Below are 22,115 nucleotides of genomic sequence, written 5' to 3' on the forward strand. Positions count from 1 at the left end.
TTTATAGCCGCTAGAGGAATTTGACCACCGTACTTAAGGAACAAAGGAGTAAGCAGGCAACACATTGGTGTGGCAAAATCGGATGCTGTTCTTCAATTCAGCAGTCTGAATCCAATGAACAGCAATTATTCTGATAAAAAAGAGTTAAAAACTAATTTAAAATAAGTATTAAATCAAATAAATTCTATCAATATCAACGGGAAAAAGGTCGGATCGCTTTTAAAGATGTGCTCCCACTTATGTAAAAATATTTCTTACATTTAAATAAACGGTAGAGCATGGGTTCTACAAAAGTAGAAATTGAAACACGGAAGGGATAATATAGCTTACAAGCCCCGAGGGCGAAGACTTTGTCTTGTGTGAGAAGATAGATAAAAAAAAAACTATTCCACGTCAAAGTCAAAAATCAAATGCAGGTGGATCACGGATATCCGTGGGAAAATAGAGACACAGCTTCAAAAGTTCCCAGACTATTTATGGGAAGGCGACACTCTAGGCCAATTCAGAATAGAGCAGGAAAAGAATATGTGGTGAAAGATGTGCAGCTATGCGTCCTGCTGCAACCAAGCGAAACCGTCTGGCGGGAGTATCATGACTTACCAATAGAATGCCATGTGGCCAATCGATAACTGGCCACAAAAATCAAGGAAATGCATAGGAGCGTCATTTGTCAAAAGCGGAAGAGGGGTTTGCAGACGCTAGTAATATGTAAGATTCTTTACCGAAACGGCACCGTGCACATCAGCGACCTAAATCAGAAGGAAGAAAACGGCAGGATCATCAGAGCCCAAAAATGGACGGAAGAAGTCAATCGCTTCAGCGACAGGCGAAAGCGGAAGTCAACTGAGACAAAAAGCTAGCAAACAAGAATACTGCGCTTTGAGCATGCGCCTGGGCCAAGGAAGACCTGAAATACATAAAAGTAGGCCAAGGCCGAAGTTAATGAAAGCATGCCACAATTAACAGGATAGCCTGAACACCGCAACTATCGAGGCAACACCATTCGCAAGAAATAGAGATATTTATAGAAGCAGATTTTATTAGTTACCGGTCGAATCTCTCTCTTTTTTAATCCCATCAAAAGACCCTTCACTGCGGTTAGTATCAGAGCGGTAAGAATAAATTGACAGTGCAATAGAAAAGTTTTTGTCAGTGGAGGAACTGCCATATACAATAAAATTTTACAATTTTAAAATTTGCAATCAGGTCGCATTGAAGTATGGCCACAGCTTAAATCTGATTTCAATGGGTTAGGCAACTCAATTGAAGTTGCAAAACGGAGTATTTTGTCGCTTAAAAGAAGACCCGGGTAAAAGAAAGTGTACCATGCAGTACCTCGTCTAAGGCTATACGTCTCCTACAGATAGTAAAATTCCTTTTACTCCACATTATGTATTTCCCCAGAGTACGTCTACTAAGTAGCCAGATAAACAAATTGATTGTCGAGAAGAAGTTTTTTGTCAGAAAAATTATTCTTATTTTTCAGTATTGGACCCGTTCCATTATGTAGGAATCGTTAATAAAGATTTCACTATTTAATAAAGATGAATTGATCCTCTAAAGGTATAGAGCATTGTCGTAACATTTATAAAAACGCTTCACAAATGAATTTTTCTGTGTTTAGTAACTATTAATGTTTACTATCTCTAGTCATAGAAAAGGGTCTGCGGTTTAAACTTTCTCAAACGGTGATGCTTATCATTTCTTGCAATGCACACAACTTGTTCTTTTTTTTTTGTACTTTTTGTTGCAACTTGTGCTACTTCAAATGTTCTCTTAACATTCGTCATAGCATTCCTAGCTTCAAAGCAAGCGAACATGTTTTTTTCTGCGCTTCAAATTTAAGGTGCGGTAGCAAAATTATAATAAATTCTTTATAATTATATTTTGTAAACAACTCAGCGTTTGTCCCCAGTGCTGTTTGGTGTTGTTTTTGTATGTACGTAAACCGCGCTGTGGATCCGCTCTCTCACTCTCTCGCTCTCCCACACAAATTTGAATGTTCTAAGCGTGCTGACTGCGCTCTTGCGGTACATTTAACAGCTCGCTTCCAAGTTTCAAGATCTTAAAAAGATGGAAAATTATGTTGTCTGCTTCTAAAACAAATGCCTTCAGGTAATAAAGCCTGACTAAACTAAGTGCAATAGATTTAGAGGCCGAACAAGTGATAACCTAGTTAAGGGCCTATATCTAAAAAACTGTGATACTTGCCTAGGCGCTGAAAACGAGATGAAATCGTTTATGCGCCACACTAAAGGTGGCTTGAAAGGACTGATCAGCAGTTTGGCGTAGGTCGAGATAGTTTTCGTCGATCCTATGATCTCCTTTCTACGCTAGCTTTACAGTTTAACAGCCTTAAGCTATTAAAATAATCTCCAAAGCGCAAAAAAGCCACTGGTGGTAAAATGCCTAAAGGAAACACCCCATAGCCACTGCAAATGATCAATAGGACTCCACAGCTGATCAGCTGTCAATCGAAGCACATCCTCAAATCCTAAGATCGGCAGCTAAACAAGATTTGGAGCAATTCGATCTATACGTTGTGGTTGAGGTGGACTGTCTACCTTTGGATTGCTAGAGATTCCGATTTGTCCGCACTTGTTTCTCAACCTGTGATTCCACCTGTCCCTATTAGTTTAAAAGGAATATTGAGACCGGACTACTGGCACATGTTGGCCCTTCAGATAAACAATCTGAAGTACCAAAACCTCTCACGGTGGTTGCACAAAAGTTTGGAGATTTCTTTGATTGTATGTTCCACATTTTTAAAATCACACAGCTAGCATTCTATTTTGATTTGTGGCACCAAAAACTAAAAGACCGCTTGATAATATCTTTTAATTGTATATTGACTATAATTTTCATAACAAGATTAAAGTTAGTCACAAGTACAGAAAGATGTAAAAGAAGTCTCCAAGTTACGGGGTTTAGACTGTCACCCGCTCTCCGCTCCCTCTCACTCTCTCTCGCTCTTCACCATCGAGTCTCCAACTCTACTCTCCCGGTGGCAGCTCAAATTGGAGTCTCCGCTGCGCTCGGGAGATCCTATCTAATTAGAATAAGCTTTAGTGTAAAACTGACTTTCGCAGAATAAACAAACGCACGGTCGCGCCCGCGCATATAAGAAAAGTCAAGTGTTCGCTTTTTTTCTAGTGTTTCTATTTCAGACCAAAAAGAAAATTTATTGTCAAATCTAACGGATTTCTCCGACAAAAGGCAAATAAAGAAAAGTACTTATTCATTCCTACGGGCGCCGCCATATTACCGACCGTTCCCTTTCGACCACATTCGAGAAAGTCAAAGTCCAAATCTCCGAATATATTTAAATATTCATCCCGAAAAAGAATTAAAGTTCAAAAAAGTGCAAAATTCCAAATGTGAAAAAGTGAAAATAATTTGTGCCAATTCAGTAAAATTCCTAAGTCCAAAGCTCTGCCAAAAAAGACAAAAATTCTGCTCTCGTTTCACTGTGTCCAACGCAAGCCAAATTCTTTTCGCAACACATTTTTTGCTTAAACTCCGCAGTCCACTTAATACAATTTGCTATCGAAGAATACAATAACAAAACAAACAGCACATACCCTCTGGCCATTCCAAATAAAATATTAACATATATTACATCAACATATATTACATCAACATATACTACATCCACATACATTACATATACTACACCCACATACATATATCACATATACATTACATATATAACATCCACATATATCACATATACATTACATATATTACACCCACATACATATATCACATATACATTACATATATTACATCCACATATATCACAAATACATTACATATATTACACCCACATATATTACCGACATACATTGCGCATATTATCTGCATTCCTTTTAAATACCAAAGTGTAAATTGTTTCCCGTCGGCAAATCCAAACCACAAACAAATTTTTTTCCTGTATTGCTTGGATATTAATTTGTTTTTGTTTTTAGAAGTACTTACAACGCGGAGAAAATGTTCCAATTCCACCATTCCAAATTTCTCCGTTTCCAGTTGTAAAAAAAATATTATATTCTAAGTTCTGATAAACATTTTTTCGACCGTGTTCCACATTCCAAGTGTTCCAACCGTAAATCAGGTGGACCTGATTACCAAAAATCACCGGTCATTTATACAATTTGCTGGTCACTCCAAGTCAGCTGTCCAATTAGTCCGAACTACGGCGTTTCCACTTCGTAAATTTTGCACCACTTCCACACCCGTTACATCCTATACGGTCTTTTTCTGCTGCTTTTTACCGTTCACGGCAGCAATCTTAAACTTATTAAGTGCAGTCTAACGAATCTGTCCACATTCGAAAAAGTGTGACCGTGCTCCAAAACCGCTTGCTTTCCATTTCGCATTTCTTCGATTATGCCTATCGGGAACGATAAGAAATTGTCCGCTGACAAACCCAGGTCTATTTTTTCACCACAAGGGCCCAAGAGTCCAAGAATTCCAAGCATTTCGGTGATAACGCCTGCGCAGATTTCCGACGACTGTGCTACTCCATCCAAAGCCACAGTACAGCGTACAGCTAAAAATATGGCTGCTTCCGATCTAGCGCTAGCCAAATTGATTTCGGTTTCTGACCGCTTAAGCGAATTTGAGGCTCAGATTAACACTCCGGAATCTGCAGCTCCAACCGTCACGATGCTTAGCTACCGTCGCGACCAAGTCCGAAACCTTTTGGACAAGGTTGAAAAGGAATTCGACATCTGCTCAGAGTGCCTTGTGTCAGCAGGCGAAGCTGCAGTAGGCAATATGCCTATTCTCAGGGCTTAATACAGTTATTGCTATTCAGTCTATGAAAGGTGTGTTGCCCAGCTCGTTGATAAAATCGAGCAGGGCATGTCTCAGTCCATCCCAGCCCCAGGCCTATATTTCCTCTGGCTGTCGGTTGCCTCCATGCGATACAGAAGTTTTCGCAGGCGACTATCTTCGCTGGCCGACTTTCCGGGATCTTTTCACAGCCATTTATATTAATAATCCACGGCTGACTCCGGTTGAAAAGTTATTCCATTTAAATGCCAAAACAAGTGGCGACGCGCATGCCATCGTTTCGATTTCGCCTCTCACCAACGAGGGTTTCCGCTCTGCATGGGAGAACCTAAGAGAGCGTTTCGAAAATAAAGGATTGTTGGTAAACAGTCAATTAAAAATCAATAGAAATGTCAGGCATCAACATTGAGAATTGCTGGTATATCTGTGTTCATCCAAGCTCCCCAAGATAACTCTCTCCTTATGGGAGCAGTCGCTCCATAAAAAAACCGACATCTCGACATGGGTAGAGCTGAACACCTTCCTCACAGAGCGTCATCGAACCCTAGAGGCCATCGATGATGTGAGACCCGTACCAAGTCAGTCGCACTCCAAAGCGATTCATTCAAGTGGGCCCTCTAGAAAAATAAGTTCATACGAGACGAAAGTGGCTCCAAAATTCAAAAGTTGCGACTTGTGCAACAAGGAAAACCATCCTGTCCGTGTATGTCCGCGTTTTCTTCAAATGTCGGTTGACGACCGGTCAGCCTACATTAAAAGGAAGCAGCTATGCTTAAACTGCTTTGCAAAGGGACATCAGCTTCGTGAGTGCAAAAGCACGCACAATTGCATTACTTGCCGTGGCCGGCATAATCAAGCATAATCAGGCATAATCAATTGGCTAATCAAGCCAATTTCGTTCCTAATGAGCAAGCCGGTGTTCAAAATTACTTCGCCACGGGCTCAAGAGCTATCCTTCTTGGCACTGCCGTGTTCAATATTTCCCATCTTGGCACTAACTTTAAGGCACGCGCCCTGATCGACTCCGGATCAGAGGCAACATTTATAACCGAGCGACTGTTCAATCTAATTAGATTGCCATTCCAGGTTGTTCAAGCCCAAGTCTCAGGCTTAAAACAAACAGTAGAAGCTCAGTCCAAGAAGCTCTGCAGTTTCACCATCCGATCTCCGACTAGGCCCGCGTTGCAGTTGGAGACGACGGCCAATGTCCTCTCTCAACTAGCCGGAAATCTGCCTTCCTACCCCATTCCGCAAAATTTCCTTCGGATCTTCCCGATTTTCCACTGGCGGATCCAAAATTCTATGAGAGCGCACAAATAGGTGTCCTTATCGGAGCCGACATTCTGCCTTCGGTGCTTCTGAGTGGAGCATAAACCAACATTTGTGGCTCTCTCTTGGGGCAAGAGACAATTTTCGGCTGGGTATTAACTGGGCCAGTGTCAGCCTCAGCACAAAGCAGAATTTCCTCCTTTTCGACGCAGATCTCCCACGCGTTCGATAATTCATTCACAAAATTTTGGTAGGTGGAGAATATACCAACAAAGTTGGTAAAAGAATCCGATTCCATGTGCGAGAAGAATTTCCTTCAAACGACCACGAGAAACGAGTGCGGCAAATATGTCGTTACTCTGCCTTTTCGCGACCCAGAACATATCGGTTCCGGGCTAGGGCATTCTAGGTCTTTCGCGTTGGCTCAGTTTTTTTAGAAATGAGCAGCGTCTAAAAAGAGATAAGGCCTTAAAAGCGAGATACGATTCGGTGATCCAGGAATATCACTACTTAAAGCACATGCGACAAGTTCTTCCTACCCATGATTGCAACGCCTATTATATGCCACATCACGCCGTCTTAAAACCGGAAAGCCTAACTACTAAAATCCGTGTAGTATTCAATGCCTCCAGCCCTTCATCGAATGGTACCAGTTTAAATGGCCCTGTCTTACAGTCCGACTTGACCATTCAAATTCTGAAGTGGCGCTATTTCCGATACGTGTTCAGCGCCGATATCGAAAAAATGTATCGGCAGATCTGGGTAGACCCGAAACACACTCCATTCCAGCGAATACTTTTCCGTAACAATAGAGGGGAAATTAGAGATTTCGAATTGAAAACAGTTACCTTTGGAGTCAATTGCGCGCCTTTCCTGGCCATCCGAGTTCTGCAGCAGCTAGCAGCTGACGTAGAACTCAGCCATCCAAAAGCTAGCAATATCATTCGAAATTTCATGTATGTTGATGATGTTCTAGCCGGAGCGGACTCCACGGAAGAGGTTCAGCTCATGGTGCAAGAGCTCCAAGACGCTCTGAATTCCGCCGGATTTCCATTGAGGAAATGGACCTCCACCAAAAAGAAGTTTTAGAGGCCGTTCAGAGCAACCATCTGTTAAATACTGATTTTCTCGAGATCGATGCAGAAAGCACTGCCTAAACCCTCGGTATTCGCTGGAAGACAACCTCCGACGAATTCTTCTTCGTTCCGCCAGAGTTGGCTATTGAAACGTCCTTCACAAAACGCCAAGTCCTGTCCCAAATTGCCAAATTGGTTGACCCTGCAGGCTGGTTAGCGCCGTTTATCGTTCGAGCTAAAATTTTCATGCAGGAGATTTGGCTACAGGAGCTTGGGTGGGACGAAAACAATCCAAATGAGCTTTTTCAACGATGCCTTAATTTTCTTCAAAGTTATTCGTTTTTAGAGCAGATACGCATTCCACGCTGGCTCTCGTTTCACCCAGATTTCTAGGTCGAGCATCAGGGCTTTTGCGATGCATCGCAAAATGCTTAGGGGGCGGCGTAGAGGTGGGCAGCACCATTATGGTGCAACTCCTGACCGCGAAGACCCGGGTAGCACCAGTCAAAACGGTTTCGCTCCCAAGACTGGAGCTGTGCGGAGCGTTATTGCTTTCCGAAATGGCTGCAGCCATCATTCCACAGATACCTACGATCAATTCCGGACTTCACTGCTGGACGGACTAAGCAAGCCAGCGTACCAGTGGAGCACATTTCTAGCCAATAGGGTGACGAAGATGGCCCAGGCCACAAAAACAGAGAATTGGTCTCATGTTCAATCTGAGTATAATCCAGCAGACCTGGCAAGTAGAGGAGTTTCCCTCCAAGATAGCCGATAGCCAGTTATGGTGGCACGGACCGACTTGGTTGCAAAATCCACGCAACCAATGGCCAACTCAGGTCGACAACGCTCCGGTGACCGACCTGGAGAAGCGTGCTCTGAAAGTCCATCTTGAAAACGCTCCTTCTGAAGAGTTGTTGGCACGTTTTTCCAAGCTTGAGAAAGCTCAACGGGTCCTTGCTTATGTTCATCGCTTCATACAGCGGTGTAGGAAGCAGACATCTCCATCTGATGTGCATTTGCTGGCCACTGAAATCGCCGCCGCCGAGCGGTTCCTAATTTCGAACACAGCGCAGAGAATTCCCTGTGGAATATCACTGCCTAAGTGAAAAGCGTCCAGTGCCAAGTTTCAGTTCATTCCTAAGCATCCATCAGCAGTTCCGTGTGCGATGGAAAGAAGAGTACCTCAAATAACTCCATAAGCGCACTAAGGCAGGCCCCGACTAAAAATCTTCGCATCGATGACATGGTCGTCATCAAGTATGACAACTTACCCTCTAATTAGTGGCGGCTCGGCAGAATTGAGTCTGTCTTTCCAGGAGCCGACGGAAACGTCCGTGTAGTAAATATCCGTACTGCACGTGGAGTTGTTAAACGTCCAGTGGCAAATGTTTTGGTTTTGCCGACGGAGTCTTCCAAATCTCCACAATAAATAGGCGCGCCTCTCGTCCTTAATTGTAGTTCACTAGCACTAATCATCCATTCTTATTCATTTCGTTTTCGATCTCCTTTCGCCATTCAACTACCGGCAGCTGCCTGTCGTAGGATGGCTATGTTGCAACCCCAGTGATTGAAAGGGGTGTTCGGACTGTCACACGATCTCCGCTCTTCACCACCGAGTAATGTTACTCTCCCGGTGGCAGCTCAAATTGAAGTCTCCGCTGCGCTCGGGATAGCCTAGCTAATTAGAATAAGCTTTAGTGTAAAACTGACTTTCGCAGAATAAACATACGCCCGGTCGCACCCGCGCATTTACGAAAAGTCAAGTGTTCGCTTTTTTTCGAGTGTTTCTATTTCAGCCCAAAAGGAAAATTCCAGGACAGCAACCCCCATCTCACCCAGCAAGAAGTATAAGTTTAGTTTTTAATTTTTGCATACATCTTTAACTTCTTCTGAATCTCCAGCTGCTTTACAGACTTCAGAAAGTAAGTCTTTTAATATTGATTCTTGCCTTCCTTGGGACCCATCTATTGTGATTGTTGGAATAAATGTAGCAGGAGGCCTTAGTAAATGAGTTGCTTCTCCTATCGCTTTAAGTAAATCCGTACCACGTTTACTTTCGAAACAACTTTGGATGACGGTAACGTTAAAATTGTTTTGTTTTGTGCACTGAAAGAAATAAAAATGTATATTGAATATAAGTTCTCAAAAAGATTTACTTAAAGTGTTCTTATAATACCACCTAAAATAAAGCTAGTTTTCTTTTATATTTTGTTTTTATTTATTGAATAGAAATCTTAACGATAAAAAATTTTTCTAAACAGTTGATTCCTTAAGTTCGGTAATTGCTTTAATGACTGGTGGAATATTAAAGTTTCTTTGGATGTTTTCATTCCGAACGTACCACGGTGCCCCAGTGATGGTTTTCAGAATCTTTGATTGTGCTCGCTGTATGATGTCAACATTGCTATTGTTGGCGTTGCCCAAAGCTGTGACCTATGGGTCCAGATAGGTTTCAATACAGAATTATAGAGAAAGACCTTGTGGTCTAGGCTGAGTGGATAGCCAGCGTTGATAAGGCAGTGTAAGTTTTTGGCTTTAAAATTAATTTTTTTGGCTTCAATGTGGCTGAGCCATGTGAGTCTTCTGTCAATGTGTACTCCTAGGTACTATACTTAATCTGCTTTCGGGAGTAGTGTTGTTCATCAAAAGTTGTTAGCAATCTTGTCTGTTTAGCGTATACGTCACGTGCTTGCTTTTCTGCTCGTTTACTTTAGTTCGCCGTCAGAAAGACACTTCTCAATGTCTGAGATTCAATGCCAGCTGTTCTGTAGCTTGGATTGGGGGCCTTAACGGCTCAGTACAGCTGTATTGTCGGCAAACCTGGATTCCGTTAAGCGACTATTTGTAGGAATTTTTGTAGTTTTTGCGATAAAAAACTATCGAACCATACCCAGCTGCCAATCAGCAAATTATGCACCCAAAAATTTTTAGAAGTTATTTTATTAACAAAACTTAGATTTTTTTTATAGTTTCCTATTCAACAACTGATTTTTAGTTAATAGTCCTGTATAAATTTCTTAATCTGGAGACCATATTTTACAGATCTGTAATCCTATTAATAGTTACTTTGTTATGCAAAAATTTGAACTCACAATCTAATTCTTTGCAAAAGGATTACGTAGAGTTTGTGGCAATGCGCATTACATTTTACTACATAGATACACAGAGCCAGATAATATTTAAGCTATCAACCCAAGAGATTCTTGCCCTCTATTAATAAATGCATACTCTGCTGACAGGAGCGATCTAAGCTACATCGATGCTCCCGTTTTTTTAAATTTATATTTGCTTTTATTTTACACCTTTAGCTATATCTTTCCAGTTCATAATAATTATACCCCTTACTCGTAGAGTTAAATGGTATACTAGATTCGTTGAAAAGTATGCAACAGGCAAAAGGAAGCGTTTCCGACCATATAAAGTATATATATTCTCGATCGGGATCAATAGCCGATTTGATCTGGCCCTGTCGAGATCTCAGAAACTACAAAGACTAGAAAGATGAGATTAAACATACAGACTCCAGAGACATAGACGCACCACAAGTTTGTTGACCCATGTTTCCACGCGCACTCTAACGCCCACAAACCGCCCAAAACTGCCATGCCTACACTTTTGAAAAAGGTTTTGAATTTTTTTTTTTTTTTTATTTATTATGTAATTTTTCGTCGATTAGCCAAGAAACTTTTTGCCACGCTCACCCTAACGCCTATATCTTCCTATCTTCTTTTCTAGCTTTCCTAATTGCCCATTATAACAGCTTTTATGTTAACTAACATTCAAAAAGCGCAGATATAAATATTAACAAATTTGACCAAATGGGTTTTGACCCACGCTGCTTTACGACGCTGACCATCTTCCATCGATGTGGCAATCTGACGTAATTTCTTTAATTTCACCAATTCGATTGCAGGCAAAGGATATTAATGTGGCCGATTGTTGGCGATTCTAAAGAAAGAGTTGCTCTATAAGTGCGAAGTTGGCTCTCTGCCTGTGAAGACCCTAATGATTTTTTGGTAGAGATGTGCTAACAAATGTGCTCCACAAAGTTATAGTTTTGACATAAATAGCTTCTTGGTGGGAGCAACCCTGGCGATGTAAAACTTGGTTAGCCCATCTGATCCGAGTGTGCGAGCGTAGATGCAGCATCTATACGCTATGATAAAGGCGTCACAGAAGTCGTGTATCTAAAAAGTGCGTGTTGGCTGAAGTTATAGGATGTAGTGGTTTATCATTTTTTGTATGAAGTAAAAAATTTGAAGTCTAGTGTAAGTTAGTTTGGGGCGCAGGCGGGAGAAGAAAGCTCCCTCTCGCCCTTTGCGAATTCGCCCCGACTTCTCCAACCTTCGTTAAGCTAGGCTTTAAGTATGATCATGTGAAAATATAAGTTACGAGGAAAATTGAAACCGCACACGTATTCTTTTTGAGTGAATTATTTTTACCACCATTTCAATAAACAAATTTCATGGCGCTTCCCGGGTGTGAGCAACTTCTATAATTTGTATTTTCTTTAAAATACACATACATATTAAACCGCTTTTGGACGCAACATTAATTTATTGTTATTGTAATTATTACTGCAATCACTGTCGACCCCGGCCCTCTGGTTGAAACTCGCATTAATAGTTGGGAAGTTAAGACAAGCTTGCGCACTTACAGCCTTGCCTTATATACCAACAGCTGCAGCGGTGAACTTTTCGCTTGTGCACCGGCACTTACATAATGGTTGTGTGGCCCTCTTTCGTTTGTCCGCGGAACGCAAAGTGACGCGCCACCCTTTATTCGCCGGGTATATTCATTCGGTGTCATTTTGCACCCACTATTAATATTGATAGTGCGTGACTTCAATATCAAGTTAAATAATTTTTCTTGTTGGTTTTCTTTTAGAAAAAATGTAATACGTTTCAAACAATAAATTAATAATTTATTAAATTAAAAACAACCTATTTTTTGGTTTAATATTTTTGTTATTCTGCTGTTTTTGCCGTTTTGTGGGCGAGGCAAAAAGTTTTTTGGCAAATCAGAAGAAATTTAGAATACTAATAATATGAATAATAGTTTAACATTGCCTAGACTTCCGAAAATATATCGCAGCAGTCCTCCTCCTCCTCCTTGAGAAACCTTATCGAGTCGGTTTCGTTAATTTCTGGTTCTCTGTCGGTAGAAGAGGATACAAAAATTTAGAATGCAATGTTAATTAATTTGGTATTGAATAGAGTCGACCCAGTGTCCAAACATAAAATGGGAGAACAGCTTGATGAGACTTTGAGACTTTGCCGCTTTGGTCCGATTTTGAAAAAATGTTTAATCGACGGTGTCAGCATTTATCAGCTGAAAAATCGACAAAGCCAAAGCAAGACAAATTATTGTCAAGAAAGCCACATAATCGTAGCTTATTTTCGTCGTCCTTCTTCAACAAACTTGCAGCTATTGCTATGAAGCAGATCATTTCCTGCAAAACTGTAGGCTTGTCAAGTTTGTCAAGTCTGCCTCCTAATGTATCAATTGTCTGTAAAATGCAAAGGCCAAAAGGGTCGAGCTTGCGAACGCTCACACCACATTCTTCTACATGGATACACAGTGCCTGAGAACCGTTTAGCGTTGCCACACCACCAAAAAACATTTCTTCTCCTTTTATCCAAGATCAGCCTTCTTTATCACATGTTATGCATGACAAGTTCTCGGACAGAGTGACGTTGGCTACGTCAATTGAAGGCGTCCGAACGGTGAATACGTTTTAGCTCGAGCTTTGCTTGACTCTGGGTTACAGATGCGTAGAGACTTACTTGGTGTTGGCGAGTGCAATTCTGAAGTCTAGAAAAAGGTATACACAGTGGTGAAGTCGAGAATAAATGGTAGTGAGTAGTTTCAGTTGTAGTGAAGAACCGTTAGAGTCGATTGACAGCACACTACAGAATTTTCGCCACTAATGGAAACGCCTAATCCAAAGAAAATTCGGTGGCCGGAGCACAAGTAGGTAGTACTTACATCGTCTCAGGGGCCTTAACTAACATCCTGATGGCGGGGCCGACTATTCAAGAAGGTTGTAATCCCTGACTTCCGATGTAAAAAATATGTATCGTCAAGTGATGGTTCCTTAAGCGGGTAGGAAGTTTGAACTCATAGTATGGAGGATAGACCACTTAAACTCATCTGCATCTGAGAGCAGAGTTGGGCAGAGAGTTGGGTCGATACCTATCTCGGATTCAGAGTCAACTAAGGCATTAGGAATTCTCAGCAGCCTAGCAAACATGGGTTCATTGACGGACCAAGACACATCGGACGAGGAGGGAGCCGCTACTACCGTTTTGGAGATGCCCACAGCAGATGTCCGTGAGGCTTCTGCAAATAACCTCCACCACAGTAAGGCAGCTTACTGCTCCGCTGCTTTCAACTCCATCTGGCTGAAGATGCAGTCGACATAGTCCTGATCCAGGAACCTTGGATAGTGGGTGGAAAGGTTTCAGGATTAGGGACTAAAGAATATAAGCTTCTAACAGCTCCCAGAGAAGGTAAAGTAAGAAGGTAAAGTAAAGTAAGGTAAGGAGGCCCGCCTACAAGAAAGCCCTTGCAAACTACAAAAAGGCCATCAGGAAAGCAAAGCTATCCTCGTGGCATGCCTTCTGCTCAGAAACTGAAAATACTACTGAAGCAGCCAGACTTAGAAAAATCCTCTCCCAATCGGCCACAACCTTAGGCTACCTAAAAAGGGCAGACGGCTCCTGGACCAGCACGAGTGAGGAATCTCTAGAGATACTTCTAGACACTCACTTCCCAGGAAACAGTAAAAACGCTCTCACCTTCCAACAAACAAACGCCACACTGGCAATTATCGAACTATGCATAGACCCAAAGGTCCTCCATTGGACCATACACAGTTTTAAAAAATACAAATCTGCAGGTCCAGACAAAATCATACCCGCACAAATCCAACATGCGGGAAATATAGCCATAAACTGGCTTCTAGACACTTTAAAAAGTTCCCTACTTCTTGGACACCTACAGCAATCCCAAATTGTCTTCATCCCCAAAGCAGGGAAACCATCACACACGACCTCCAAGGATTTCAGACCAATTTGCCTACAGGCTACAGTAGCGGCAATCAAGCTTAGAGATACCAAACAGTGGAACCCACAAGAAGCGGGTCACTCATGTATCCTAATACACATTCAAATAGTCCCCTCCAGGACAGACTACTGCACTCCAACGGAGTACATACAAACACCGTTCAACACAATTATCCCAGAGAAGGACGAGTGGAACTCACAGACACCTGGCCCCCAGAATGCTATATGCTTCTATACGGATGGGTCAAAACTACAGAACAGATTAGGAGGAGGAGTTTACTCCGAACAACTAGGCCTACGCATCTCGTTTTGACTCTCCGATCATTGCAGCGTCTTCCAAGCTAATGTAGCAGCAATAAGGGGGGCCCTAAAACATTTGAAAGCACTAAACCCGAAAAGCTCACACGTAAACATTTTCAGTGATAGCCAAGCAGCTATCAAATCAATTGGCTCAATCTCAAGCCACTCAAAAACAGTATTGAATTTCCGCTCATCTTTACACGAAATGACACAACAATTCGTAATCAGCCTTATATGGGTACCCGGACACAGGGACATAGAAGGCACTACCGCGCCACTCGTACAAGAGATGGTGGGCATGAATATGCCTTTAGCCACATGTAAACTACTACTTAGGGAAAACCTAAACCAAAACAAAAAGACTGTTCACACTATAAACTAATGCGTACACTTATTTGTTATTTTTCAGAGTCTTGATGCGCGTTTGAAGATTTTTCAGTTCATTAGTGTTGTTGACAATCAAGTGCTTCAGCGGGACCACGTTCCATGTCTCCTTGTCATCTATAATTCTTAAACTGGGGAAGATAGACATTTCAGACGCTGTCGAAATTACTTTTCGAGGAGTAATTATTGTTGTATCCCCTAATATTGCTGTGCATCCTGCAAGTAGTTGCATAATGCCCTGATTGGGCAGTCTTATAACTTGATGCTGTTCGTTGCATCTAATATTAGCTTTTGTATTCCGAAACAGTCTAAATAGCCAACGGTTGGATCCACTTATCTCTTTGATGAACGAATTGCCTTGGAATTCCATCATTTCGCACGAGTGTGCCTTGCTTGGTTTCAATGGAGATATTTCGCAAGAGTGATCATCCGCGATTTTCCATGCCCAATTACTTTCGCAAAGCCATGTTGTGGAATCCTCTTGTCTGCATTGGTTAATTTCCATTTCAGACATTAGGTGATATGCGTTTATGTCTGTATTGAACGCAAAATATTTAGAATTCAATTTCGGAATAAGCTTTGTTCCGTTTGTCCACAGTGGTATTGAGATTACTTCAAAGAGATCCGTTTCCTGATTGTTGTATATCGGCAATTTTGCTTCAATAAATAGGACATTATCCTTCAACATAGCTTGTGCCTTCATCAGTTTATAGATCAGTGGTAATTGTATAACTGAATTTCCACCCGGTAGCATTTGTTTTCGTCCTAATTTTTGCTTAACTTTTTCGAGCTTCTACAGCATTTTGTTAGGCGCAATTAGTGTAGGATGAATTCTTCCTTCACTAATGTCCGTTACCATTGAGATCGCTGTTGCTTGTAGGCTTTCTGCCTCTTCAATCCAGTTTCGCACATATTCCATTATATGTTTTTCGTTTTTTATGAACGTTTGCATATTTTCCTGTATTCTATTTGCATTTCCGATATCAAAGAACAGTATAAACCTTTTCTTTCGGTTGCCGTAGTATTTTGTCTTTTTCTTTTATGTTGTCAATTTTTGTCCGTACTGTCGTGCCGAAGAAATCGCAGTAGTCCTTCCGTTTTTTTGCCAACTGGATGTAGCGACTTCAATTTAACCAATTTTGTTCACCATAACTGCAGCTTTTGCTTCGATGTCGTAAGCAAGGAATTTCTTCCGAATTTCTTGTCGCAGGTGTAGCTTGCAACATCAATAAACAGCATAGCACAGTAGCTATGCTTCCAGTGCCATTCCTTTTGCCTTTTGGAATTTGCTGCCTAAGCTTCTTGTCCTTGCGTAGCTGCATTGACTCCGTTATAGATGGCGTTGCAGCTCCAGCTGGTTTTGCTTCGCTAACAGGAAGTTGACAGATCTTGTTTAGCGATCTTTTTACTTCCCCATCGCTTGTTTTAACCGTGACTACCCGGATTTTATCATCTTGTCCTTTAGTCGTACTAATGATTCTTCCCATTGGCCATGTTGCAGGGTGAGTGTTCTCATGTTTTATAAGAACCAGCTGTCCCTCCTTCAGATTTGGCTTTACCTGGCGCCATTTAATTAGAATATCGAATATATCCTTTTGAATCTTAGGACCAGCTATAATAACGTCATTTAGGCTTAGTCCATTTGTCGTCTTTGCGGATGCGTCAAAAACTACTCGTAGCTTCGTAGTTAAGCTTCCAGGCCTGATGATTGCTTGATGGGGTAAATAGTATTTAGCTTGACCCGTTGTCTTTACAGATTCCATATGTCCCATCTTAAGGTATTCTTTCATAAATTCGTTGTATGCAGACCCGTTCTTTGGGTTTCTTTGAAACTTCTCTTCCATTTGCATAAGCCTTGCCATTGCCTGTTTGCGAGAGTCCCCCAGCTTTGCCTCTTGGTGGAATGGAATTGAAACCACAAATCTGCCTTCCTCGTTGATGACAGTTGTTTCTTGGAATTTTCTTTCGCATTCTGCATTGTCTGTAATCGTCTCATCGGCTTCATCTTCCAATTCCTTTAGATTTATTGTTGTAATGGCACTTATAAGTTTTTGCTTTGCTGCTCGAGTTATATTTCCGGACACAATCCATCCAAATTTGGTTTTTTGTCCCAAGATTCTGAGCCCTTCTTTGCTGGGAAGGGCTCTATGGAGTGTTGGTAAAACCAATGCTTCCGTTGATGCTTTGAAGCTGCTTGGAATATTTGGTTTGATCGTCAGGTGGACACTATTTTTTGATAATTGAGTAGTCTGGGAGATACCTTTGACCTCTATAGTACTCCTTACTCTGGGAATCCTTAATATTTGTGCTGCTTCCTCTGAAATCAGCGTATTCTAAGATTCACCGTCAATAAGCGCCCTCAACTCGTTGTAACCTCCAGCTTTGTTTTTCACTAAAACAACAGCTGTAGCCAATAGTGTGTCTTGGCCTTGCTTAAGGCTATTGCTGTTGATACTGCGTTTTGTGTCTTCATGAAGAAGGCTGTTGTGTCTTTTGGAGCATCGATTGCATGTAATTTCCTTTCTGCAGTCGATAGCATTATGCTTTCCAAAACATCTAAAGCACATGCTGTTCTTTTGAACGAATTTTTTTCTTTTTTCGATTGATTGTGTTCTGAATTTGAGACACTTTATCATATCGTGGCCATCCTTAGAGCAAAAGGCACACGATCTAACTTGCGCTTTCCTTGTAGCAAGCTGAGCGGTATTTTTGGTAATGGCGTTTACTGAGTTGTATTGTTGCTCAATAAACTCCAGTACATCTTGTAAGGACTGTATGGCTCTAGCCTTTTTTACATGCTGTTCATACAGCTGCAAGGCTTCTGGCGAAAATTTCCGCAGCAGAATTTCTGCTAAAATAACGTCAGCAGAGCTTCCTATTTTTCCTTTTTGCTTTATGATGAATATGCTCTCGGTCGCAGTATCCAAAAACTTCCCTAAATTTTTCTCATCATGGGGCAGCAAGCACTCCAGTTCCATTAATTTGTTGAAGTGTTGGGAGAATATTTTTCTGCTATTCTCATAGCGTTTGCAGATAAGCTCCCACGCTGCTGCATAGCTAGCCGCTGATCCCGTTATCAAATGGCTAACCACCATGTGAGCTTCTCCTTTTAAGCAGGCTCTTAAATATTCCAGCTTCCTTGTGTTGCTGAGATCGTTCCTGCTGTCTATTAGTTCAGAGAACAGCTCGTAAAATGTTGGCCATTTCTTCGCATTTCCATTGAACGTTGGTAGGTCCACTTTTGGGAGTTCTGGCAGGTCGTAGTTGGAACTTTTGAACTGTTCCAACTTCCTCTGAAGTACCATCTCTAGTGCGGCAACATCAGATTGCAGAATGTCTGCCTCATCTTGATCAAAGGCAGTTCTGTCATACTTGTTTTCAAGCAGTTTCAGTGTGTCCGTCACGTTGGACCAATGACTTTTCATCATTACCAGCTGCTTGACTAGTTCAATCTCACTTGAACTATCTAGGGTTTCGTATATTAGGCTTATCTGTTGCCTCACCCTTTCCGCTCTTCTGTCCACCAGTTGAACCAGATTATCAACTGGACTCGAGCTCCGAGCTGATGCGGAATCAGATAATTTTGATCCACTTGGTATATTTATCTCTTCAAGTGTTTCTACCTTTAATTGCGACTCCTTGTAGGCCTTGACAGCATCCATAGTTTTAATAAATATTTTATATTTATATATCAAAGCTGTGAGTCGAGGCACAGCTAGGTCAACTGGGCGACCAATCAAAAAATCCTCCAACGGATCACGCCAAAGAATACAAGCAGAAAGAACAAGTCACAGTGATTGTTTTCCCAAGATGTTGTCGGAGAGATCTGTGAAATTTATGCAAGACCAAGGAGCTGTGAGCCAGCTGATCAGCCAAGGAAAAGCAAGAACACAATGTTTCACCTTATAGTCCTAGTACTTTAAGGCGTGGTTTCTTCTTCTGTGTTTCTTACCACTGGTGGGGGAAAACAACAGAATTTCTCGAAGGACCAAAATGTTCACACTATAAACTAATGCGTACACTTAATGAGTTCAATTCGGGTGTTTATATCTAACTGACTCGCTACTGCGAGGGCATCGCCTTTTATTCATTCCTACATAGGTTCTTATTATCTAATTATATAATGCAGCGCTTGTAAGACTCTGCAGTCTGCGTTGGTCAATGCAGCTGAGATTTATCTTAAATCTATGTTTGTGGTCTATGACCGCGCTAATCACCTCCCACGTGATCATATCTCTTGACTTTTCGGCAATAGACCACTGCGATCGTACTTATCTGTAGTCGCCATTTATGTTGTCCCGTGCCATGTTTATTGCAGCCCATAAATAGAACATATTTATAGTTTGTTTACTTATCAAGTCTAAACACATCTTTAGACACAGACAATATGGGAAAATACCACACACTGTCGCCTAACACGGTTAATATGGCCAAAAATAAGCTTAAAAAGAACGTCACAACTTCTAAGGTTGACCAGAGCAAACCTCAACACTGCTATGAGAGTCATCACAGGGCAGTGGTTGATAGACACCCATGCCAGAAGACTAAATGCCCCATATAACGATTTCTGCCGTAGCTGTAGGGACGAATAAGTGGAAGAAACGGTAGAGCATTTACTATGCCACTGCCCAGCACTGCAAGCGAAAAGACTTGCTCAACTAGGAAGCCGATTCCTGACAGACACGTCCGACACCGATCCACATCGGATACAAAGATTCACCAGCGCCTCTGGCTGGGGAAACTGCTAACCTAACACGAGCCTCGACGTGCAAAAGGGGAAAACACACACGGTATTACAATGGACCTCTAATGGTCTAAGTGCGTCGGATAACCGACGCCCGGGAAAACCTAACCTAACCTAACCTAATACAAAAATAAAAAAAATAAAAAAACATTTTTGAAAAGTGTGGGCGTTGCAGCTTTAGGCGGTTTGTGGGCGTAAGAGTGGGCGTGGCAAAAAGTTATTTGGCAAATCGATAGAAATTTACAAGATCAATACAAAAATGCAAAAATATCAAAACCATTTTTAAATGTGTGGGCGTGGCAGTTTTAGGCGGCTTGTGGGCGCTAGAGTGGGCGTGGCAACATGAATCGACAAACTTGTACTGCGCCTATGTCTCTGGAGTCTGTATGTTTAATCTCAACTTTCTAGTTTTGTTGTTTCTGAGATCTCAACGTTCACACGGACGAACAGACGGACGGACAGTCAGACGGACAAACGGACGGACAGACGGACATGGCCTATCGACTCGGCTATTGATCCTGATCAAGAATATATATACTTTATATGGTCGGAAACGCTTCCTTCTGCCTGTTACATACTTTTCAACGAATCTAGTATACCCTTTTATTCTACGAGTAACGGGTATAAAAAACGACGAAAACTTTAAGTTCTGGTGACCGCACCCACGCAACCTAGAATGCCTAGAGGATTTAACAGATATCACCCATCATCGATACGTCAGTATTGCTCCAGACGACTACGACGGCTCCACCTCCCCTACAGTGAACACTCACTCAAACATCGTCACTCGTTTTAATAAACATAAACTTAATTATGGACTAATGCTAACATTATTTATATTTTCTTGTCAGTCTCTCATCAGGCAGCGATCACCATTGATCGTCGACTGCTTTTGGAACGGTCAAGGCGACAAGTCCAGGAAGCCATCGAGATCTACAAAACAGGTGGAAACTTGCCCCGCCATTGGCGGTGCTTTTGAAGACGGCACTACAACGGACGTATTAACATGCGTCACCTAATCCTGAAAGACTCCAAGGGATAAGACGGGACGTGCGAACCAAACATGAGTTAGTGTTGTATTTCTCTGTGTATACCCCTGCTTTGGGGTAAGTATATCGGCGTCTTGATGTGTGGGATTCCGAACCCATCACGTCGTAGATGTGAACTGTTTACCATTGTCCGAACGTACCGTTTCAGGGACACCGAACTTGTAAAAAACTTCGTTCACTTTAGTTTGGCGCTTTGGTCTCCTTACACATCTCACAGCCTTGAACGAACTCCCTCACCTGGATGGTCATCCCTTGGCAATAGAAGTGTCGTCGTAGAATCTCCAGTGTCTTTGCCATCCCACCATAAGCAGACGTCTAAGTGAGCACGATCTACCAAGCTGTGGGTCAAGTTTTGCGGAATCCTCAGTTTCCATTCCTCTTCTTGTAGCTCATCACTTAGGCATGGGTTTCCGCTGCGCTTAAATATAAGCCCGTTGTCGACTTTGAGGTTTTGTAAGTTCTTTAAATTTTTCTCGGCATCTTGCACTTACTCCTGATAGTCTTCGGCAGCAAATTTGGTTGTTTCAAACCCCAATAAATTTGTTTGACACAATCCATCCAAATTTGGTTTTTTGTCCCAAGATTCTGAGCCCTTCTTTGCTGGGATGGGCTCTATGGAGTGTTGGTAAAACCAATATTTGGTTTGATCGTCAGGTGGACACTATTTTTGGATAATTGAGTAGTCTGGGAGATACCTTCGACCTCTATAGTACTCCTTACTCTGGGAATCCTTAATATTTGTGCTGCTTCCTCTGAAATCAGCGTATTCTGGGATTCACCGTCAATAAGCGCCCTCAACTCGTTGTAACCTCCAGCTTTGTTTTTCACTAAAACAACAGCTGTAGCCAATAGTGTGTCTTGGCCTTGCTTAAGGCTATTGCTGTTGATACTGCGTTTTGTGTCTTCATGAAGAAGGCTGTTGTGTCTTTTGGAGCATCGATTGCATGTAATTTCCTTTCTGCAGTCGATAGCATTATGCTTTCCAAAACATCTAAAGCACATGCTGTTCTTTTGAACGAATTTTTTTCTTTTTTCGATTGATTGTGTTCTGAATTTGAGACACTTTATCATATCGTGGCCATCCTTAGAGCAAAAGGCACACGATCTAACTTGCGCTTTCCTTGTAGCAAGCTGAGCGGTATTTTTGGTAATGGCGTTTACTGAGTTGTATTGTTGCTCAATAAACTCCAGTACATCTTGTAAGGACTGTATGGCTCTAGCCTTTTTTACATGCTGTTCATACAGCTGCAAGGCTTCTGGCGAAAATTTCCGCAGCAGAATTTCTGCTAAAATAACGTCAGCAGAGCTTCCTATTTTTCCTTTTTGCTTTATGATGAATATGCTCTCGGTCGCAGTATCCAAAAACTTCCCTAAATTTTTCTCATCATGGGGCAGCAAGCACTCCAGTTCCTAACCTAACCTAATA

At 41.8% G+C, this 22,115-nt stretch overlaps 1 protein-coding gene across 1 annotated transcript in view; it reads left to right on the forward strand.

The window, feature by feature from the left end:
* LOC120457476 (GILT-like protein 1) overlaps positions 1–20,725 on the forward strand; it is an 88,835-nt gene extending 68,110 nt beyond the window's left edge. The window contains exon 3 of the mRNA XM_039645029.2: positions 20,492–20,725. Within this exon, the coding sequence (XP_039500963.1) occupies positions 20,492–20,659 (168 nt within the window). The 3' untranslated portion in view covers positions 20,660–20,725. The remainder of the gene's footprint in view (positions 1–20,491) is intronic.
* The last annotated feature ends 1,390 nt before the right edge of the window (positions 20,726–22,115 follow it).

The sequence above is a fragment of the Drosophila santomea genome, unplaced genomic scaffold (assembly GCF_016746245.2).
Source record: "Drosophila santomea strain STO CAGO 1482 unplaced genomic scaffold, Prin_Dsan_1.1 Segkk101_quiver_pilon_scaf, whole genome shotgun sequence".
NCBI lineage: Eukaryota > Metazoa > Arthropoda > Insecta > Diptera > Drosophilidae > Drosophila > Drosophila santomea.